The sequence below is a fragment of the Typopeltis vanoorti genome, chromosome 13 (genome assembly GCF_054136105.1).
Source record: "Typopeltis vanoorti isolate ZY-2024b chromosome 13, IOZ_Tvanoo_1.0, whole genome shotgun sequence".
In the NCBI taxonomy this organism is placed as follows: Eukaryota; Metazoa; Arthropoda; class Arachnida; order Uropygi; family Thelyphonidae; genus Typopeltis; species Typopeltis vanoorti.
This window is the reverse complement of record NC_143561.1, coordinates 52237467-52262308: the sequence shown is the minus strand read 5'-3', so window position 1 is coordinate 52262308 and position 24842 is coordinate 52237467. Positions and strand designations below refer to the sequence as shown.

Genomic DNA, 24842 nt, shown 5'->3' with positions numbered 1-24842 from the left:
AAGTACCAGATCGACATAATAGGGGTGACTGAAACAAAAAAGACAAAGATTGGTGAGATCTTTCTGAGCAATAAATACAAAATGTTATATTCAGGCAATGACAATCAAGGAAAAGAAGAAGTAGCCATAGTATTCAACGCTAAATACGCTTCAACGCTAATCTTCTTGAATGGCAGGCAGTCTCAAGTAGAGTGATGTGGACAAATATGAGAATGGGGAACTGGACAATGAGACTTATTTGTGCCTATGGTCCCACAGAAGATTCCTCCACTTCTTCCCACTAAGGAAGAAGTGGAGGAATTTTTTGAGACTTTAGAAAAAACCCATTGGAACACATGCAGCTACCTCCCAACATCCCTTCACAGTACACCTTGAAACCCACAAAACAAGTTTCTTTTCCTCCTCCTTCATCCCTGCTGCTGGTGTACTGTGGAACAGTCTTCCACCTGATGTATTTCCCAAGGAATACAATATATGGGCTTTTAAATCGAATATCAACAAGTTTCTCCTTTCCCATCCCACTACCCATATACGGTACTAAAGTACTATAGGTTGACCAGCCAACCTCTCGTATATGGGCCCAACATAAAAAAAAATAAAATAAAATAAAAAGAAATGTATTGCTCAATATATATAATGTCCTATTCATCCCATATAAATCTCATATGCCATTTTCAGATTTAAAAATTAAATACATATCCTTTTTATATTCCCATGATTTCTCAATCGTTTGTCATGAAGTGAAAATCTGATCATCTCTGATAATGGTGACAACATCTGTTTGGCCTGACCCTAGCTTGTCCCTCTCTAATCTTCCCTTCCACAATTCTCACATTCAGTTTTATTTCCCTTTTTTTTTTCAGATGGATACTATGAGAGCTCTACTCCAATCATCTGGAATTTGACCATCTCCCCAGGCCTTCTGAACTAGCCACTGTAAAAATTTTATACTTCCATATTTGAACATTTCTGGTCAAATATCATCTACTGCAGCTGCCTTTCCATACATATTTTAAGTTTTTAAGCATTGATATGTATTTCTAGAAAACACTCAACAAGAATGTTGAGTGTTTTCTAGAACCATGCTGTCCCTGCTTGTTTCATTTAGCAGCCTTTCAAAGTCTAACTTTTAACTTGTGGTATAACTATAAAACAACAAAATTACATAGCTTGTTCCTCTCTATGCTTTCCTTCCACAATTTTTCTTAGCCTCTGTAATTCTCACATTCAGTTTTTATTTCCCTATTTACTGATGGGTACATGAGAATTCTTCTCCTTTCATCTGAAATTCACCATCTGCTCAGGCCTTTCGAATTATGCAGTGCAGCCACTGTAAAACTTTTATTCTTCCATATGGCTGTCAGTTTAGTGTTAGTAAATGTAAAGTTCTGCACTTTTGTCAGATTAGATATCCAGTGTGATGTTATATTGTTGGGATTATGTTAAAAGAAACTGATCAGGCTAGGGATCTCAGAGTTTTAGTAGATAGGAAGTTGAAGTTCAAGAACTATATATATCAAAGATTGCAAATACAACTCAGAGGATAATTGCAGTGCTGAAAAAGATAAGGATGTCATTTTGCCTATATACAAGGCCTTGATTAAGACCTCACTTGTGCTATTGTGCACAGGTCTGATCTCTTTGTTTCCTTCATGATTCTGATACCATGGAGAGAGAGAGATTTTGCAAAGGAGAGTGTTAAAAATCATTAAGATTGTGGAATACTGATTGAGGACATTATGAAGACAGATTGAGAATTTGTAGAATTCAGACACTAGCAAACAGGAGAAAGAGGGATGATATGATTGAGACTCCAAATTTCTATTGGGGGTTATACAGGATTTCAGTTTAATAAAATTTTTCATTTTATGGAGGGTGGAGAAAGGATGAGAGGGCATTCCTAGAAGCTGAGAATGAATGCAGTCAAGAAAGGGGTTGAGGGATAGATTTTTCTCTCATAGAGTAGCATGATTGGAATGAATTGCCATTGGATGTTGTGTGTGCAATTAGTGTGAACGAATTCAAGAATGAGTATGACAGCTGGTGCATGTAGTATGTGGTTCCTTCAATGAGTTTCTGATTCCCTTTGAGATCTCTCTTAATAATAATAATATTTGAACATTTCTGATCAAATATCATTTACGGCAGTTGCCTTTCCATACATTTCCATTTTTAAGGCTTTTTCTATTTTAAGCTTTGATATGTATTCCTGACATTCTTGCTGAGTGTTTTCTACAACCATGCTGTCCCTGTTTGTTTCATTTACCAGCCTTTTACAGTCTAACTTTTAACCTGTGGCATAACTATAGCCATAGTAATAAATTATAATGAAAGTACAAATTTCATAGTGAAAATAGCAATACATCATCAGTGTGTGAAAACAGCCCATCAATCAAAGAAAACAGGAACACAAGTCACATACAAGATATTTACATAAAATGAGACTCTTTCAAACTTTTGAGAGAGAGAGAGACAATCATTCCAGTTCAGGTTAAGCTGATATAAAAGGGTTTCACAGTGTTCTTTGTTAAGGGATTCGTATTTAAAACTGCTTCATCCTAAGGATATTGTGTTTAGTGTCAATACTATGCTGCGCCAGACCAGACTTTTGAGGTTTCATGTATTCAATGTAATTAATATTGATGTTCATTAATTACTTTTTCCACAGAATATCCTGTCTTTCCAAAAGTATGTCAAATTATATTTACAATGGATCTGGTAAACACCAGCTAAAAATAGAGGTGACATTTAGTCTTTTGTAGATGGTAACAGATGCGAAATTTTATGAAAAATTCATAGATACCAGAAATGTAAGGGATTGGAACCTTGTGGTCTGTCAAAGAATTCTTATGTGATGGAATGTAGCAGTAGCCTTGTAGATGTCAAGCTTTTCCAAACTTATTTGCCAAAGTTTTCCATAATATTAGTCCTAAGATATGTGATATTTAAGCGTATCCCCAATTAAAGGGATATGCTTAGTATCCCAAATTAGTAAAAATGATACTGATGGTCATTTATTTGTTAGGTGTCTTGATGATAGTGTACTACCCTACAATTGGTGACAAATTTTCCCATTTGTAGGGTAGATGCCAGCGGAATAAGAGAGCATGCAAAAGTGACATAGAACAGGAACTCTGGAGCACAAACCCTTAGGACAATCAGAGAAACGTCATCTGGAGTAGGAGACTTTTTTTGCTGTCTAATTTGGACAAGATTCTTCTATCTCTACCTCTTTCTGGCAAAAGGGTAGAGGGGGCTTTGAGCGTTGAGCATTTGGAATGGTTGGGGGACATTTGCCAAGATCAGCAATGTATGCATTTGAGGAAAGTACGAAGCCAGGAGATTAGCTTTTTTTTTTTTTCCCCTCTGTAGGTTATGACTCACTAGAGCCATCTGGATACAGTAAGGATGAAAGAACAAAAGTTATGACCAGTTTCCCTGGCCAAGAGACCAGAAGGCTTGCCTTCCATTATGGACACAATGCAAGTTTTCCTGTTTTTGTTGTTTTGAAATAATTTTTGGATACATTGATATTTTATTGCAGTTTTTTTTGAGCTTTGATATAAGCAGTAAAGGAAGATTGAATTCTTGATGAAAGTTGGTTGGTTTCTCGTTTACAAAATTTTGCTTTAATCATGTCATATCATAAGTTAATGTTATGATTAATTCCTTAAAAAAAAGCAGAAACAAAAAAGAACTAGATGGTAGATGATTTTCATTATCCACTATGACATTAATTATATTATATTGTTTTGCAGGATATAAAAATACTAAGGAATTTTTTAGGTACTGGAATATAAATGTACTGTATATTATCGCGTATAATGCGAAAAATTTATGGTAAAAAATGCTACTTAAATTTAGAGGTTCACATTATATGGGGATCCTAAAAAATATAACATCTTATTAGACTTGCACACACAATATATACTACCTAATGCCTATTCAACCAAATCTACTTGACCCACTCGCATTCGGCGACCGAGCGCGCATCGCATCTGCGCATGTGCTCTCCGTCGCCGAATGATAGAGCGCAGTGAGATAGATAGAGCACAGTTAGGTATATCGGTTTAACCACAGTTCATTTTAAATATTATTCGTTAAACAAACCTAGCTTGAAAATGAGCCAAAAGAAACGTAAACGTTCATCTTTTGAAGCAGGATTTAAATTGCGTGTCGTGCAGTTTGCAGAAGAACATAATAACAGTGTTACTATGAGAGAATTTGGTGTAGCAGAGAGTAATATTAGACTTTGGCGTAAGCAAAAAGACAGTCTTGAAAAAATCCCCAAAACGAAACGTGCCCGTCGTGGAGATGTAGCATCCTTTCCAGAACTCGAAGAAGAGCTAAATGAATGGATTTTGACACAGCGACATGATGGCATTATAGTAACAAGAAATGCAATTCATTTTCGAGCTCTTCATCTCAAGAATGGTAAATTCAAGGACATACCAGGTATTTCATCTTTTCTTGCTTCGCCAGGGTGGTGCAACAGATTTATGGAATGCAAAGCATTAACATTATGACACCGAACAAAAATTGTTCATAAGTTACCAAAGCAGCTTGAAGAAAAAGTGCAGTCCTTCCAAAAATTTATCAGAAAATTACGGAAGTGTCATGGATACGAACTTTCTCAAATTGGCAATATGGATGAGACGCCCATGTACTTTGATATGCCTGGGAATCAAACAGTAAACTCAGCTGGTGAAAAGGGTGTCTTCATAAAAACAACGGGACATGAAAAAATGCATTTTACTGTTGTTCCAGCATGCATAGCAGACAGAACCAAATTAAAGCCAACAGTGATGTTTAAAAGGAAGAAAATTCCGAAGCATATGAAATTTCCACCAGGTGTAATTGTTCGTGCCAATCAGAAAGGTTGCATGGATGAAGAAGGTGTACAATGGCTGGATCGAGTATGGAACATATGTCCAGGTAGCTTGTTACGTCAACAAAGCATGCTAGTCTGGGATATGTTCCGGACAGCATTTAAGAGGCAAGCAAAGAGAAAGCATATGAGCTTCGTACAGACCTAGCAGTCTTACTGGGTGGTCTAACTTCCGTTTTGCAGCCGCTTGATGTCAGCTTGAATAATTTAAAGATCACTTACGTGAAAAATGGAGAGAATGGATGTCATCTGGTTTGGTGAAGATGACAAAGGTTGGGAATTTTCAGAAGCCTGAGGTCACCCTAGTCACCAGCTGGGTTAAAGAAGCATGGGATTCGATACCATCTGAAATGATTCAATGCTAATTTCTTAAATGTGGAATAAGTAATTCAATGGCTGGATCCGAAGATGTCATCATATACGAAAGCGAGGATGATGCACAACAAATTGGCGAGCATGAAGACGATGACGACAACTGCTACACTGATGACGCAATCCCTACAGATGAATTTATAAATGAAATGTTTGACTACTCAAAAGATGAAGAAGAATTTAAAGGATTTTGACATTTGTTTTAAAATAAATATTTCTTTCGTTAATTCGTCTTGTATTATTTATAATGTTATGGAACAAGATTAACAGATCGCATTATACGTGGACATGGCATTTTAGGGCTTGTTTTCAAACAAAATTTCAAGTTCGCATTATATGCGATAATATACAGTAGTTTTTTTTTTTTTTTTTTTAACAGAAGCTGGAATAAATTCATCATACTTTTCTCATTTTCTGTGCATTTTTTTATTTGTATGTATTGCAAAGTTTATTTATTTGTATTTAGTGCACATTTCATTATGTTTGATTATGAATTGAGAACATAATTTATAACTGTTTTTTTTTAGATATCTTGACTTAGTTGTTGGAGCTCCATTTTATTATGATACGCAAGGAGGAGGTGCAGTGTATATATATTTAAACAGTGAAGAGGTATGTTTCATTGACAGCTTATATTCTTTGGATTTTATTTTCATTTGTATTATTCTGCTCTGTGTAGTTAGTCAAAAATTAGCAAAATACTTACTACTAAAATAATATTTTATTGGATATTCTTTTAGATGCTCCTGAATTTCATCTTTCAAGATAGTTTAATATCCTCTAATGTGAATTTAAGCGTGCGCGCGCACACGCACACACACACACTTACTGATGACAGGTAATAATTACCGATTCCAAAGACAATTTTCAGAAAGATATTGTGAACTAAAAAGAAATAGCTACAGCTTTAAAAAGGTAAACTTAACAGAAAAATAAAAAATGATGGTTTTTAAGGGTTTGATCCAACTAGAAGTTGGATCAAACGAGACCACAGGCCGTCCTAAAAGAAGGCGTAGTGATGAATTGTTAAATTTTGTTGGGAAAAATTTGCCAAGAACAGAGAAAGGTGGAAGGAACTGGAGGAGGCCTTCGTCCAGCAGTGGACAGAAAATGACTGAAAAGAAGAACAACAACAACAACATTTTGGAAAAAGTTAATTCTTTTGTTTTTTTAGGATGATTGATGTGATGTTTAGAACATAAATATGAAAATTACAAAATATACCTAAAAATAATAGGCGTTATAAATTTGCTTATAAACCTAATGTAATTTGATTAACTAGATTAAAAGTTTGCATTACAAACTATATCAGCATTATTTATATGTAAGTGGAATTTGGACAATAAAACAAAATGAGCAAAGATTGATAGCTATAATGAAATTTCCTTTCATTGCAGGGAAATTTATGAAAAATGTAATGAAATTTTTAATGAAATGTAATCAAATTTATGAAAAAACCAGCAAAATATAACCTATTTGAACTTAAAAGAAATGAAGAAATAATAAAAGAATTAAACTGAGAACTAGTAATAGAGAACAAAGAATTTTAAAACACATTTGAATGGAGGGAGCATGTTAAAAGCACGCAAGCAGAAGATTTGGCTAAACAAGCATTTCAGTAACCATCCAGAGGGAAAAAAAATGACGAAGTCATCCATTGAAGAGACTTGCCTGTGGCTTCTGAGGGTAAAACAGGCATAAATCCTAGAGTCAAAAGATGAACAAAATTCACTATTACTGTTTTTCATCAGTAGTAGGTTTGGTATAGCAGTATGTGAACAATTTAAATACCGTTCCTTCTCCGTTGGAAAAAACAGATAGTATTAGATATATCTGATACAGTTTGGTACTTTTCAAAGCTGCAGTAATAAGCAAAACATATAAATAAGCACAGAAAGGATTTAAGATATGAATTTAAATACACACACTTACTGGTGACAGGTAATAATTACAGATTCCAAAGACAATTTTCTTTTGTCTTTGTAAACTAAAAAGAGTTTGCATCAGTGACTTTTGCATCCAGAAGTATTCTTTCTGACAGGAGATTAATCAGAAAGAATCACTGCAATTTCATTATTATTTTATAAATTATTCTGGCTCTGTGGAAATGGGGTTTGCATTCATAGAGATTACTTGAAGAAAGACTGTTCTAAGTTTGATTCTAGTTGCCAACTAGAACTTTTTTCTAAGCCTTTTGACTGTTTCCCGAGTTAGTTGATCTCTAGCACGGTCATTTAAGGTTCCTCTGGAAACTCGGGTTTTTAATCCTGCAACTCAAGAAAATTGACCATTGATTCCTCATTATTTCAGACAATAATATACTGCATTATGTACATCAGATAACAGCAGCTATCTGCCTTGCTCTCAGTGACATCAATGACATCTGAATTAGTAGTAGGTTTGGTAGTTTGGCCAGCTATCTTTGATTGACTAAGGCTGGAGCCTGACTTCCCTATCAATCTGCAAAAGTTAGATAACACTAAAAAACTGCCTTGTTTACTCCCTTTTATGAATAAAGGCATTAACAAATTAATTTTTCTTTGTTATTATTATTATTATTAAGAGAGAGCTCCAGGGAGTCAGGAACTCATCGATGGAGGCCATACTATTCGTACCAGCTGTCATAACCTGTTCTTGAATTCATTCATACTACTTGCACACACAACATCCAATGGCAATCCATTCCACTCACCTACTACTGTATGAGAGAAAAATCTAGCCCTAACTCCCTTCTTAACAGCATTCATTCTCAACTTCCATGGATGCTCTCATGTCCTTTCCCCACCCTCCGTAAAATGAAAAATTCCATCTGATGAAATTCTGTGTAACCCTTTCTGAAGTTTGTAAGTCTCAATCATATCACCCCTCTTTTTCCTGTTTGCTAGTGTCTGCAGCCTACAACTTCTCAATCTGTCTTCATAATTTGTATTCCACAATCCTGATATCATTTTTGATACTCTCCTTTGGACTCTCTCCACTGTATCAGAATCACCACAGAAACCAGACCAGTGCGCAATAGTCCAAGTGAGGTTTTATCAAGGCCTCATCGATGGAGGCAAAATGACTTCCTTATCTTTACATGTCAAGTTTGATTTCAGCTTGCCATTATTCTGAGTTGTATTTACAATTTTTTTTCTATGACCTTAGAACTTCAACTTCCTGTATACTAAAACTCCAAGATCCCTAGCCTCATCAGTTTCTTCAAGCATAATGCCAAAGTGCATGACTTGACATTTAACATTGAAATGACAGCCATTTTCATATGCCATCAATTCTATCCTATTGAAATCATTCTGCAAGTATTGCATATCAGCAGTATTTCTGATTACCCTACCTATCTTTGCATCATCAGTAAATAGCTGTAAATCACATGCCAAATCCTTCCCAATGTCATTAATGTACAGATTGAATAACAATGGACCAAGGACTGATCCTTGAGGCACACCACTGGTAACTTTGACTCTTACAGATTCATATCCCCCATGTACCACTTCTTGATATCTGTCAGTCAGCCATCCTCTTATCCATGCCAATAGTTTATAATGCAATCCACTATTCTCCAATTTATGTAACACTATTCTATGCTATACTCTGTCAAAAGCTTTAGTAAAATCCAAAAGTATCCTCTATTCTCCTTGTCTAATTCAGTGGCAATATTATTATAGAATGTGAGCAAGTTGCTAAAACATGACCTTTGCTTAGTAAACCCATGCTGTTGATTGCAAAGTAGACATTTTCTGTCAACCCATTTCTGAATGTGAGTCCTAACCAACTTTTTTAAAATCTTCACCACCACTCCTGAGATACTGATTGGTTGATAATTGAATACATCAATCTTTGCACCATACTTGTGCAATGGGATTACAATATATTCTTTCCATTCCTTAGGAATCTTTCATGTTCTGAGGAAAAAAAAGGCATTTTGGCAGCGGGGTGTGTGTGGGGGGGGATTCGAACCCACGCTTCAATGAGACTGATGCCAGTGAGGTCCCAATGTATTAATCAAGGCAACAAACTCTACTTCTTTGTTTCTGATACTCCTAGCATTCATGTACAGACATAATAAATTACCTGTATGCTCTTTTGCGTACACTTGTCTGTGGTCTGCATGACACAGTTTGACAACTTGCAGATCTCTGTTCTTATATAGCTCCTTAGTTAGGTAAACTAACCGTAAACTTTCTACCCTTATCCATTCTACCAAAGATAATCTCCCTCCTCTCTCAGTACCCGGAGCATATAAAGTACCCTGTCCTGTAAGCTGGCTTACTTTGGACAGACAGGTAGATTAGCAACCACCTGTTTAGAACAACATAAATCATACATCTGCAATCACAACTATGGTCAATCTAGCCTTGCAGACCATGTTTTGGATACAACTCACAGGATCTTCTGGAAAAAAACCACCTTGCTCCACCATAGTAAATTCCAAAATGAAAGACTGTTTTTAGAATCTGCAGTGACACTCAGATATCAGCCAAATTTAAATAAATACAGTTGCATAAAACTTCTCAAAATTTGGGAAACATTAATTATCAGAGGTCCCATTTTACATCCTAGACCACCTACAAATGCTCATAGAGGGCTCACCATTTAGAGTTACCTTTAGAGTAACTCTAAATGGTGAGTAACTCTAAGAACTTTAGTTACCCATGTATTTCACTTAGTATTGTGTTGCATTTGAATGTGTTACATGAGTTATTTGTAATCCCTGAAGATGTCTCAGTAACTGAGAAAAAAATATTGGAAATATTAAAATTGGTTTTTAGTCCTTTCCTAGTGCAGTAAATATTCCATTAAACCTCCAACATGATTGCCATACAAACCTTTGGTCTGCAAACAAAAGCAATCTTAGAAGCTGTAGATATTAGGGTAGACAATATTACACAGACACCTTCAAATATACTATCACTATGACATTCATATATATGACCATCCAGCATTTTTTCTCTAGGCTAACCAAGTTTTCCACCCATTCTGTTGTCTACTAGCATATAGAAGTGAATATACTTGATTTTGTGCCTGTTACATTGACAGTTCAAAGTCAGGAGCCCTAGTGGGATCTTCTGCTATCTGTGCTCAGAACCAATAAGAATGTAACTAGAGCTTACATTAAACTACATACAGTTGCATCACTACCAAGGGTGCATAATATATACCGATTCAGTGAATCGGGTATATTGTGTCTCATCTATTTCTTCTGCTTCTGTCACTTTTTCTACCATGGGCACTGATTAAAGTTAACCTTCCATAACCATTCTTATTTGCTACACAACAAAAAGCCTCCTTTGGATTTACTTTGGCCTGCTTAGCTAATTTTCTCTTATAATGAGTATACTGCTCACTTTTTTGTTTATATTCTTTCCAATTGTATTTCCAATCATATATTCTTTTATATGCTCTTTTTATCTGTTTTATATTGCTACTTGTCCACTAACTCTCAACTTGGGTTTATGCTCTTTGCAGTGGGTATGCAGTCTAGCACTACTTCTCTCAAACATTCCTTGACAACATCATATTACAATAATAAATTTAGTTTAATCCTTTATCCAAGTGTGAGCAAACAAAGTTTGCACCTGAAAATATCTTCAGGACTGAATATGGTGTTGTACTACCTTACTGGGGTAAGGTTTGCCCAGTGTTGTACTACAACACTGGGCAACTCGTAGGAAGGGTGGACCAAGCTAACAACACTCCTATCCCAGTAGCTCCCATAATGCAAAACACATCTCCTTGTGGATATGTAGCATGTTATGCATTAAGGGATTGGCCACTACCCAGACTAGTTTCGACCTTTATTGAGGTCTCTTCTTCATCATATTGCAATGTAGAGATATGTGTGTATACAAATTTACATGGAGTGAAGACAAAAGAAATAAGATGTCTTCAAAACTGTTATTGTTGATATCAATATCTTCATGCTGGTTAATGTCAGTAGAGTGACAGATTTGAAATAGGATATGATATTGAGCTGGATAATAATGAATATCATATTGGGAGGAGGGAGGGAGAGGAAACATAAAAAAGTTTTAAAAAGAATAAAAGTAGAGCAGCTTTCAGAGGTGAACTTTAGACTCTAGCATACAAATATTATAGGAGAGAAATCAAAAGAGTTTTAAAACAGTAATCAAACTTTGAAGCTCGTGCATGTGCTGCAAGGATTAAAAGAAGTCAACTGTACAATGAACACATGAAGTTAAAAAGGTGGTCATGAAAGATAAAACAGAGATTCATTTAAAAAATTTATGGAATTTGCAACCGTGTTAAAAAAACTTTTATATTATCCCGACGTTTTGATCTTCACATCAAGATTATCATCTGGAGCATACATCAATATACAAGACAAGCTGAGTTACATTATTAACTGTAAGCTAAAGAAACAATGATTTGATCACATGTTATTCTACTGGCATGAACTCTAGTGAAAAAAAAAAAAATTACATCAAGCTAAATTCTATTTACGATGACAGGAATAAACATTCTTTCAGATGGTTTTCTTTCAGAAGCAATGATGTCCTATTTTTAGTATTACAATTCTTATTTTTGCTTTTAAGATACTGGATTTTCTACAGTCCTGTTTATAATTGTTCTTAGTGAGGAACTTCCGTGGGTCGAATATATACCTTCCATATGTTTGGGATTTTTAGACCATCATTATTGTTTAGATTGGGGTGGTTGATAATAATTTCACATGCTTCCTTGAATTTTTGTTCATACCATGTTTTATGGTTTGAACATGTGATGTAGACAGCTAGTGCTTTTCCATTAATTCTGTGTAAGGAATTCAGGGCATGATCAGAAAGGCCAGCTTCACCATAATTATTATATTTGATGCGTCATTTATGTTCTTTTTGTCTGATAGGAATTGGGCGTCCTGTTTCTCCTATATATGGTATGTTGTACGTACAAAAGGATTACAATAATTCATGGAGATTCGATCCACAAGCGATGCAATCAATGTGGTAAGCTGAAGATTCAAGTTTCAAATTTGATTAATCGACTGGCTTTTTTAAAACTGTGTAGGGACTCAATATCACTCCTAATTGCATCAGGCTAAAGAGAAAATTCACCTCAGCAAAAGCGCTACGAATATACCACTGCATGGAGAAAGCACTTCTCAGAGAGCAGATCCAAGTTACCAGAAAGAACCTAGCCGCTACACAAAACCAGCTACTAAAAGAAAAAAACTGAACTTTCAAGCTACGTAAATGAAGATATCTGGATGATCCTAGAAAAGATTACGGACAACACAGCAAACCACATCCTCCAAACGAAGAAAGGAAACCTAATTTCCAAATTCCAAAGACTAAAAGAACAACAAAACCAGCTGCCATATTCAAAGTTTGCCACAGTGAACAACAACAACCAACCAGAAGCGAGAAACAAAAGGAGCCACGAATCGCCCACAGGCATCGGTAACATAGTCAACCTATCTAACCACACTCTAAACAAAGACAAAATCTCTATACTTAACAAAGGTTTAAATTTTGCTATAGCACCGAAATCAATAAACAAACTTGAATTTATGTGTAATATTGAAAGAGGCCTGAGATTCATCCCTAATAACATAGCAGATAAAATACGTTTAGAAACTACCAACATTTTAAATCATAACAAAACAATAACAAGCAAACATTACTAAACAAGAATTAACAGCGATAAAATCACTTAAAACAAATCCGAAGATAGTAATAACCAGAGCCGATAAAGAAAATGCCACCGTTATTTTAAACCTTACCACTTACGTAGAAAAAATGAATCTGCTGGTCTCTGACAATAGCACATACAAATTAGTTAACTACAACCTAACCAACAGAATAAAAAACAAAACACAGAAACTACTTAAGTTAATTACCACTTGGCCCGAAGATACAGTCAAAAAACTATTTCCTCACTACGTGCGCTCCCCAGGAATTTACGGGCTGCCAAAAATTCACAAAGAAAACACACCGTTAAGACCTATAGTTGAAGGAATTGATAGCCCAACGTATCACTTAGCTAAAAAATTAGCAGCAACACTCAAGGAGTTGGTAGGTCATTCCCCCTCCTATATCAAAAACACACAACACTTCATAAACACCATCAAAGACATTACATTAGAAAAAGATGATTTATTAGTCAGTTTTGACGTCTCTGCCCTCTTCACGAATGTCCCAATCAATGACACAATCCTTCTCCTACAGAACAAATTCCCTCAAGATATCATGGTGCTCTTTGTGCATGTATTACGGTCAGGTTATTTTGTATGGCAAAATGCTTTCTACTTACAAAAAGAAGGCACAGCCATGGGCTTGCCACGGAACATTTTGAGCAACTTGCGTTAGGTTCCTTCCCTTTAAAACCCAAAGTCTGGCTTAGATACGTTGATGATGTTTTCGCAGTCTGATCCAATGGCTGCCAGCCACCTAAACAAACAACACAAATGCATACAATTGAAATTGAAAAACACAACATACTTCCGTTTCTGGATACACTTTTCACACGTCTTCCCTCTGGTAATCTTTCCTTCATTGTTTACCGGAAACCGACACATACGGGACAATATGTACACATAAACTCCTACCACCACCCAACACAAAAACTAGATGTCATCAACACGCTAAAAAACAGGCTGCAGACGATCTGTTCCAATGAACTTGCACTGAAAGACGAATTTAAAATTATCTTTAATACTTTCCAAAAAAAACGGATACAGCCAAAGCACTATTAACAAAATTCTCTACAAAACCTCAATATAAAACAAAGACAAACCAGACTACAGTAAAACTATAACCATTCCCTACATTAAAGGAACATCAAACAAAATAAACAGAGTACTATGAAAATACAACCTCAAAGCCACCTTTAAACCTCCTGCAAAATTAAAAAGCTTACTTAACTCATCCAAAGTCCCACTCCCTCCACTAGCCCACCCTGGAGTATACTGGATTTATTGTACTTGCAACATACTATATATAGGAGAAACAGGGTGCCCAATTCCTATCAGACAAAAAGAACATAAACGACACATTAAATATAATAATTATGGTGAAGCTGGCCTTTCTGATCATGCCCTGAATTTCTTACACAGAATTGACTGGAAAACACTAGCTGTCTACATCACACTAAAACATGGTATGAATGAAAATTCAAGGAAGCATGTGAAATTATTATCAACCACCCCAATCTAAACAATAATGATGGTCTAAAAATCCCAAACATATGGAAGGTATATATTCGACCCACGGAAGTTCCTCACTAAGAACAATTATAAACAGGACTGTAGAAAATCCAGTATCTTAAAAGCAAAAATAAGAATTGTAATACTAAAAATAGGACATCACTGCTTCTGAAAGAAAACCATCTGAAAGAATGTTTATTCCTGTCATCGTAAATAGAATTTAGCTTGATGTAATTTTTTTTTTTTTCACTAGAGTTCATGCCAATAGAATAACATGTGATCAAATCATTGTTTCTTTAGCTTACAGTTAATAATGTAACTCAGCTTGTCTTGTATATTGATGTATGCTTCAGATGATGATCTTGATTTGAAGATCGAAACATCGGGATAATAAAAAAATTTTTTTAACACGGTTGTAAATTCCATAAATTTTTAAAATGAATGCTGATCACCGTGTAACTCTAAAAGAAAGGATAAAACAGAGATGTTAAAAATGACCTGGAAATTGAAGATAAAGATTTCCTAGATGTGTGTGCCGAGTAATTACATTGAAGGATTGTTAAATGAAACAAGAAGTGAAAGAACTATGGTAGAAACTATTCAAGAGGAATGCATTCAGAAGTACATATTAATACTTGAGGTAGAAAAAGCCAAAAAAAAACTGATATGTGGAAAGGCAGTGTAGATGACATTTAGTCACAAAGGTATAAAGTTTTTTATAAGTGCTTAAAACGTTTATAATGCCATGCCATCTGAATTATGAGTAATTTAGAGGATGGTCAGACTGCCTACTTCTGCACGAATACTGTGAGCTTTACTCCATCCAGAACTAGGGCTTCTGACCATGCCATCTGAATTATGCAGTGTAGCCACTGTACACACTTTATAAAAAATAAATCTAGTTTATTTTCTAGTTTTAGTTTCCTTTGTCTAGAAAAGGAAAATAAAACATTGTGAGAATTACATACAAATTTCATTTCTAAGTGTTCTAAGTAAGATTTACAGAAGTATGCTCGAGAAACGCCTTGAAAACATTGTGGAAGGCAAATTTGGAGAAGAACGAGCTGGGTTCAAGCCAAATAGGGTTGTCAGAATAAGATTTTCACTTTTAGTTGCAAAATTATGGAAATATAACAAAGATTGGTGTTTAAATTTTGTAGATTAAGAAAAGGCATATTATAAGGTGCCAAGATGAATGCTGTTCAAAACTGAACAGTTGTAGGGTATAAATTGGACATTTTATCAAACAATGCATAACCAATATTTTAGTTAAAGGTCGGTAATTAGAATTAAAGAAGATGGTTTGATATAAAATCAGGTGTGAGAGAAGGATGACCACTATCTCCACTATTATTCATCGTGTATATGGATCACATGAAGGAAAGTTGCATTAAACCTAGTAAAAATAGGAGATGTTAATCTCACTTCCTTACTTTATGCAGAAGATGTTAAATAAATCCAGTACAAATTTGCAGAATTTTGGGATGATAGCAGTAAGCAGGAAGATTAAAAACACCAGCTACATCCTGAATTAGAAACATAGATGGCAACACTGTCGGCAAGATTTTGTTTTTCTAAGTTGGTACATCTGTCATAAGCATCCATGTGAAATTGCAAGGCATTCTATCAAATAGTTTGTTTTATACAGCTGTCTGAACAAAAGTGTTGTCTGTATCCCTTGAAATTGAAAAAATTGAGTATTGTGCAGTTATAAAATTCTTTGTAAAAGAAGGTTTAACGGCAAAAGAAATTCATTCGAAGTTTATAAAAGTTTATGGGCACTCTTCTTTTTGTTTTCGACAATTAAGAAATGGGCTCCCGAGTTTAAACATGGCCATACCAACCTTGAAGATGATCCACGTGAAGGACATCCAAAAAGTGTAACAGCACCAGAAATCATTGATCAATATGGTATTGGATTACCGGCGAGTCAAATTGCGTGAAATTGCTGAGACTATAGGCATTTCAAAAGAACATGTAGGATATATTTTGCATGAAGAATTGCAAATGAAAAAGCTTTCCGCAAGATGGATTGCCATGCTTGCTCACAGCAGATCAAAAATGAGCTCACATGAAAATCTCTGAACAGTGCTTGGAGCATTTTAACAAGAATAAAACTGATTTTATGGGTCGATTTATTACTATGGATGAGACTTGGATTCACCATTACACACCAGAATCCAAACAGCAGTCAAAACAGTGGACAGAAGCTGGTTGTTCAGTGCCAAAGAAGATAAAGTCAGTTCCATCAGAAGGAAAGGTCATGGCATCGGTGTTTTGGGATGCTAAAGGCATTTTGTTTATTAATTATCTTGAAAAGGGTAAAACAATAACCGGGAAATATTATTCCAATCTTTTAACCACACTAGACGAAAAAATTAGTGAGAAATGACCTGGTTTGCAAAAGAAAAAAAATCATCTTTCATCGGGACAATGCACCTGCCCATAAAGGTGTTTTGGCAATAGGAAAATTAAGGGATCTGCACTATGAATTGTTGGAACATCCACTCTATTCCCCCCAGATTTCGCTCCTTCTGACTTCTATCTCTTCCCAAAACTAAAACTCTTCCTCTCTGGTCAGCGTTTTTCTTCCAATCAAGAGGTGATTGCAGCTGTAGAGGGGTATTTTGCATGTCTTACTGAGAACCACTACAGGGATAATGGCACTGGAGCAGTGCTAGAATAAATGTATTAGTCTTAAGGGAGATTATATTGAAAAATAAAAATAATTTTGAAATTATAAATTTGTTTTTTCATTGTTAGGCCAGAACTTTTCAGACCACCCTCATATAGAAGTAAAACATTTTACACTCTGCAAAACAAACTGTTTTGCACAATGCAAAAACCCAAGCTTCCTGGAGTGTGGTGGGGGCAGCTGCTTTGGAAAGCAGTTAAAGGGTGAGAGAGAGAGAGAGAGAGAAGGTGTGCTGTCTTCTGGAAAGCATCAAAACATTCTCAAAGAGATTTTTGGTGTAACATTTTGAATGCGAGAATGGTACTCAAAGTTTTGACAGATTTGTGATTTATACAGTGTAGGAAGTGGTGTTGTGAATCAAAGAAGATGGTTTGAAGACACGTGTAGTCATTCATTGGAGGAAAGTCTACATATCAGCTCGTGAAAGAAACCTGTCTTACTCAGTGATCTGAGTATTTTTAAAGGCAAGGGGAAGATGAACATTACTGAACACATTTTTGTTTTATGAGAAATAAGACAGAAAGTGTTTGCTAATATTGAAGCTTATAAGGTTGTCTTCACTCAATAGGAAATGGCAAGGAGATTCTTCTTCTTCTGCAGCTTCTCCCACTTAAGTGGGGTCACTGTTGATGATGAGTCTCCTCCACATCCTCCTGTCTTGGGCTGTCACCACATCCAAGTTCTTCATCCTCAAGTCCTCTTCTACCAGCTCCCTCCATCTCTTCTTTGGCTGCCCATGCTTCCTCCTTCCTTGCACATCCATCTGCATGACCCTTCTTCCTACATATTCCTTCCTCCTCATCACATAACCAAACCATCTCAACCTTGCCTCCTGTATCTTCGCTCCTAAGTTCATAACTTTCACTGTTCCCCTCACATAGTCATTTCTCAGACGTTCCTTTCTGGTCACACCGCACATCCACCTAAGCATTCTCATCTCTGCTACTTCCATCCCCTGCTGATGTTATTTTTCCTCAGGGCCACAGTTTCTATAGCATACGTCATAGCTGGCCTCACTACTGTCCTATAGATTTTGCCTTTCAGATTGATTGGCACCCTCTTATTGCATAACACTCCAGCCATCTCCCTCCAGTTCCTCTAACCTGCTTGCATCCTGCATCCCACTTCCTTCTCAGCTCCTCCATCATCTTCCACTGTTGAACCTAAGTATCTAAAGTCCCTCAACTTCCTGATGACATTTCCTTCCAGCTCCAGATCTGTCTCCTGGTTGCCGCCCACTGTGCAACACATATACTCTGTTCTACTTCTGCTCAGTCTCATACCTCTCTCTTCCAGTACTTTTCTCCATCTTTCCAGTTTAGTTCCCGCTTCTTCTCTTGAATCTGCACACAGCAAGATATCATCTGCATACAACATTGTCCAAGGTGCATCTTCTCTTACCTCCTCCGTCACCACCTCCATCACAATATTAAACAGAAACGGACTTAATGCTGACTCTTGATGCAAGCAACTGTTACTTGAAAACTTTCTGTCTGTCCTAGACAGGTCCAAACACTTGTCTTCACATTTCTGTACATCTCCCACACCAACCTAACATATTTCTCCGGAACCTTCTTCTCCCTCAGACACCTCCAGACTTCTTGCCTTGGCACTCTATCATATGTTTTCTCCAGATCAATAAATGCCAGATGTAGCTCCCGTTGTTTCTCTCGAAATGTTTCCATCATCTGCCGTAACCCAAAGATAGCATCTGTTGTTGATCTACCGGGCATGAAGCCAAGATGTTCCTTTGCAATCTCCACCTCCTTCCTCAATCTTCCATCAAGAACCCTTTCTAGGATTTTCATTGTGTGGGACATCAACTTTATTCCTCCGTAATTAGATGCTTAAAACTAGATCTTGAACCTTAAATCATTTGAGCACTGAAGCTTTGTGAAATGGCATGGAATAAGTGTATTGTCATTTGCAAAACTGGTTAGGATTTGAAGTTAGTGAGAGTGAGTACTTGTATACTAATTAATGAAGAAATCCAAAGAGAGGGTATCTTCCACCATGGTATGCAGTGAATGTCCAATGAATAAATTATCAATGCAATCAAGGACAGAATGGATACCATAAAATAGTAGCTTGGTAGGAGACCTCTGTTTTTGATAAAACTGAAGTTCTCTGATATCTTTGGATGATGTTATATTATCCTGATCTGAGAAAAGATGGAAACATAGGAGGAAAGAATTTTCACCTTGTCTAGGTAACTACTGAAAGGCTCTGTTGAGCAGGAGAAAGTTGAAGGCCATTTGGTCCTTTCAAGTTTAATTTTTTTTTTTTTTTTTTTTTTTTTTTTTTTTTTTTTTTTGAGATAGCGATTGGTTGGCCAGTCAGTACATTGCAATAACAACAAATATGCCTGTTTTTCCAGCTTGATGAGTGGAATTTAAGAAGGTAACCTAGTTTGGTTGTGATCATTGAAATTTTCAAGGAAGATGATGAGATGACTTCTCTGTATTGCACTGCAGTAAATGAAGCTTCGTATATAAAGGAGTCAGAATGGAGTGGTATCAGAATTTGGATAGCAATCAAAAGATCCACTCAATGCAAGAAATTGTGGCAAGAAAATTTCAAGCCAGAGCAGCTTAAAAAGAGATGTTTTTAGTTTGCCATAGGATGTCAATGTGATCAATACAAAGATAACACTCTGAAAAAATCATGCAGAGTGTGGTTTGGATAGTACAAATGGACAGTAGTTGCTGAGGCTACCATTTAAGGTTTGTTGAAAAATAATAGGTATCATTTTGGATGTCTGCAAATGTAGAGGTTCATGCTGTTATAATGTTGGTTAAGACCACAAAAATGTTAGTGAAATGGACATTGGAAGTGTATGTTCTTTATGGTTTGTAATGGAGAAGAGTATGGTCATTCACTGTGGTATTCAAGATTTGTAGACATGCCTCTTGCATAGACAAACGTTATCTATTGCCCATTTGCTTTGACAATGCATTCTCACCTCAATTTGAATGATGTTATTCAAATTTGCATTCAGATTAAAAAAAAAAGCATGGAAATAACACAAGAATGAAATGGATGCATTTTATGAAGTTATGCTTTTCTAAGTCCTTTGAAAACAAGGTGATCACAAAAGCACAGTGCCGTCGAACACTGCCGACAAACCTATTACATGCCACAGCTGCAAAACTGGTGTCACAGATAGAAAAAAAAAAAAATTCTGCAAGTTCTGTTGCCACTAGCTGCACGCTTCCTCCCCAAAAATAGACGAATCTGTGCAGAAGCTACTTATCGAACTTAACCAGCTGTTCACTGTGCCTCCCTTTGACAAAACACCTTCTGAACATAGGTAAACATGTTGAAAACCTCAAACAGCACATCATTGCTTTGAATGGAACTTTTACCTCCAAAATACGTGCAGTGGAAGCTAAGCTTGAACAAATTGATGACTAGGGCAACACATCACCTGCAAATGAACTCTGCAATCTAATTTTTGTTTTTGGAGGCCAAAAACAAAAAATTCAGCACCGTTTTGAACTTTCTGACAGAAAACGGAAAATCATTAAAAGAGGATATCAACAAACTAGCTGAAGAATGCAACATCGATTCTAAGAATATTGTCATTGCCATCGTTTCAGGCCTATAAATAAAAAATAAAAAAGATAGAACGAACTTTTCACGCCTAGTAAAAGTGACTTGCAACACACCGACAAGCACATCAAAAACTAATAAAAGCGATCAACAACAAGTTCAAAGACACTTGTCCCCAATAATGCATACGTGCCCGACCAGTTTTATCATTTGCACAAAGGGAATAAGGATGCCAGCTTCAAAGACAACTCGAAGAAAAACATCAAAATGGTGACAATATTTTGATCATTGACCACAGACAAGTTAAATTGGTGCAAAAACCAAGTGATGCTGCTAGCAGCCACCATGGAGACCAGTATGCAGGCATTGCATAGGAAATGTGCAAGATCCTTGCTGTCAAACATATGACTCACAAAACCCTACAAATCCACTTCACCAACATCCATGGCCTAAACTCCAACCTTAATAGTGTTTACTATCACCTGCAGTCTACCAAACCCCACCTACTCTTTCTGGCAGAAACTCAAATCTCACCTCTTCCAACACTATTTATCTCAACCTTCCAATCTCACTCACTCTTTAACAACTTTCATCTCAAGGATGGTATCTGCACATACATCTACTCTGACATACCTTGCCAGAGAGCACCTAAACTAGAATCTCTGACCGTCTTTGGTTGAAAATATCCCTTCCTCACTCAGTGACATTCATTTGCTGTCTCTATCACTCCCCCAGTGCAACCAACCACTCTGAGTTCTTTAATTTCCTTTCCTTAAAAATTGACTTTCTCCAGTCCCACTTTCCCAACAGCGAAATCATCCTCCTAGGAGATTTTGCCTGCAAGATCTGTACAACATTAGCTGGCTTTCCTCCTCCAGTTGTACAGATCTTGCAGGCAGAGGTGCTGAAACATTTGCCATCACGACCTTACACAACTTATTCAGATGCCAGCCAGAATACCAGATAACCCAAACCACTCCCAAAACACCCTCGATATCTTCCTCACCAATGACTCTTCCAGATACACAGTGAAAATAGTGAGCCTACTTGGTAATTCTGACAACAATCTGCAACAATGCTTACACAAACACTCCCATACAAGAGTAGTTTGGCATTATAACAGTGCTAAATGGGGCAGCCTCTGCAACTTCTATGCCTCATTTCCTTGGTTGGACTATTGCTCCCAGCCTTCCAACCCAAACATATGCACCGAACTTATTACCAAAGTAATCCTCACTGACATTTAAACATACATTCCACACAGTACTCTGAACTGCCATACCCTAACTAAACTCTGGCTCTACAAAAGATGTGCAAAGGCTGTACAAGTGAAACACCAGACATACCATAACTGGCTGAAATCAATAACCCCCATCCTCCTTTAGACTTATACCCGAGCCCGAAATAAATACAAAAAAAAAAAAAAATCAATGCTTCCAAAACAGAGTTCGAAAAAGCAAAAAGGTCAGGAAATTAGCAGACTGTCCAAATGGCAACCAAGCCTTTTGGTCCCTCGCCAAAGCAATTGGTTGTAACTTCTGCCCAGCAGTATTCCCACCCTTATCATACTAAGATGGCTCTATTGCATCATCATCCACAGAAAAAGCCAATCTTCTGGCTTCACATTTTGCTTCCAGTGAATGCATAACTGAAGATGGCAAATGTCTCCCAATCACTCCAGATGCGCAACATACTATATCCTTTTGGCAGAGATCAGTAAAATACTGTTCAAATTAGACACAAAAAAAGGTCTCCAAGTGTCCTGAAAGTTATGCATCAGAACTGTCTCCTGTTCCTATGTCGTTTATATATATATATATATATATATATATATACTGTCTTACTCCACTGGTATCTATCCCACAGCCTGGAAATTGGCCTATCCAGCCCATTCTCAAGATGGGAGACAAGTCACTGCCGTCCAACTACTGCCCTATTTCGCTTACCTCAGTCCTGTCTAAAGTAATGGAAAAAATCATCAATTCCCAACTCCTACACTACTACTACCTTAAAGCTATCAGTCTAATAAACGACCTTCAGTATGGATTCTGTCGCTGCCGGTCAACAGGAGATCTGCTCACATATGTTATCCATCTCTGGACAAATACTATTGAGAAGTTTGGCAAATCTCAAGTGGTTGCACCTGATGTCTCCAAAGCCTTTGACTGGGTCTGGTACAAAGGTCAGCCTTCTGTCTGAACACACACACACACACTGTGTGTGATGGTGGATGGTTCCCCTCTTCTCTCACCATTGAATTAATGCTGGGGTTCCCCAAGGTTCTATCCTCTCACCAACCCTCTTCCGGCTATATATCAATGACCTACTTCGGTTGACCTCCAGCCCAATACACAGTTTTGCAAATGACAGCACACCACACTCCTCGCTTTCATTTGATAAACCTTACCCTACACAACTCACCTCAACCTACAGAACATCAATCACCACCACCCTCAATTCTGATCTCCAAGCCATCCTACAATGGGTTCAGATAACCTCATCAATTTCAGCGCTGATAATCATTTTTTCCCAGTATCCTTTTTGATGATATCCAAATTTCCGGACAATTGAGATCTCTCTTCTTGGAATTACCCTCACATCAAACCTCTCCTGGCATAAACACATCACAACCATTGCATCCTCAGCTTCAAAAAAACTAGGATTTCTCTTTCACTCAAGACGTTACTTCACCTCTGAAAAGCTGTTCATATTATACAAGTCGCAAATCCACCCAGCTATTGAATAAATACAAAATTAATAATGGATAAACTCACGTAAAAAGATTATTTAATAATATCATTTTCACTTGTGTGTCACAGGCATCTTCAGTACATTTTAAACTCAAATTAAACAATAACTGACAATTCCAAAAGGTGCCACCTAAGTAGCTAGTGTAATATAATTAAAAAGGTCAATAAATTTCCTAACAAAAAAAAAAAATATATATATATATATATATATATATATTTTATATACCTGGATAATTAAGATGTGGAAGCTTGTCACTTAGGAGAAGTGAGAAAGGTGGATATTTTTCTGAATGGCCACAAAAATATTCAGTGGTTTTAAAACTTTTGCTATACTTTCACTAATGCCTTGTACATAAGGGATAGGAAGGCATTATTTCTTCTGTATTTGAGGAGGAAGACATATTAAAACTACTCAAAGCTCATTTGATGAAGGAATTCTTATATCCATTAGATAGAAAGAAAGAAGTAATATATTGCAGTTCTTTCTGTAATAGATCGTCTGAAGAACAAAAGGAGTGGGCCCGATGAACCAGTGTTTTAATAGTTCCTGCCATTTGACTGGGATGGTGATGAGATTCAGCATGGATATAATGGCCTGTATGAGTCTTCTTTCTATAGACTGAGAAATTCGGCTAGAAGAACACCAGTCTTATATTCAATACCGTGAACCTGAACAGTCTGGACTTGCAGAACATGCCATCACCACTAGACATAGTGTTCGTTGGAAAAAGACGAGTCCTTCACAAAAGTCGGTTCCTCATGTTCGGCTTTATAAAGAAACATGTGAAACTTGACTTCACTCTCCTAACTTAAACAGATCTGATGGTTTACGTCTATTCCCTTTATGGGAGATAGTACTTTATAATTCAGCTAATCTTTCCTAACTTTTTATTGTATATATAATTTTTTTTTTGTTTGTTAGGAAATTTATTGAGCTTTTTAGTTATCTTACACTAGTTACTTAGGTGGAGCTTTTTTGGAATTGTCAGTTGTTGTTTAATTGGAGCTTAAAATGTACTGAAGATGCCTGTGACACACAGACGAAAATTATACTATTAAATAATCTTTTTATGTGAGTTTTTCCATTATTAATTTTGTATTTATATGTCTGCTCACGGTTTTCCATTATTAAAACTTAAAAGCTATTGAATACTTCTCCCACATATGGGGTGGGGCCCCTAAAAGCTCTCTCAAAATGCTTGACTCCATTACACTTAATAATGACCCATATATTACCAAACCCCCCCCCCCTACTTTCACACAGACCTTTGGTTTCTGCAGTATATATATTCTACAAATATTTCCATGGGAAATGCTCATCTGAAATAACATCAACAATTCCCCCACTCAGCACTAAGCTCGATGGAACATGTGCAGCTGCCACTCAACATCCCTTCACAGTATACCTAGAAACCAATATAGCAA

General features: G+C 36.5%; 1 protein-coding gene across 1 annotated transcript in view; it reads left to right on the top strand.

Moving 5' to 3' along the window:
- LOC150100151 (integrin alpha-PS1-like) overlaps window positions 1-24842 on the top strand; it is a 573942-nt gene that overhangs the window by 125525 nt on the left and 423575 nt on the right. The window contains exon 8 of the mRNA XM_090402382.1: window positions 5788-5872. Within this exon, the coding sequence (XP_090258508.1) occupies window positions 5788-5872 (85 nt within the window). The remainder of the gene's footprint in view (window positions 1-5787; window positions 5873-24842) is intronic.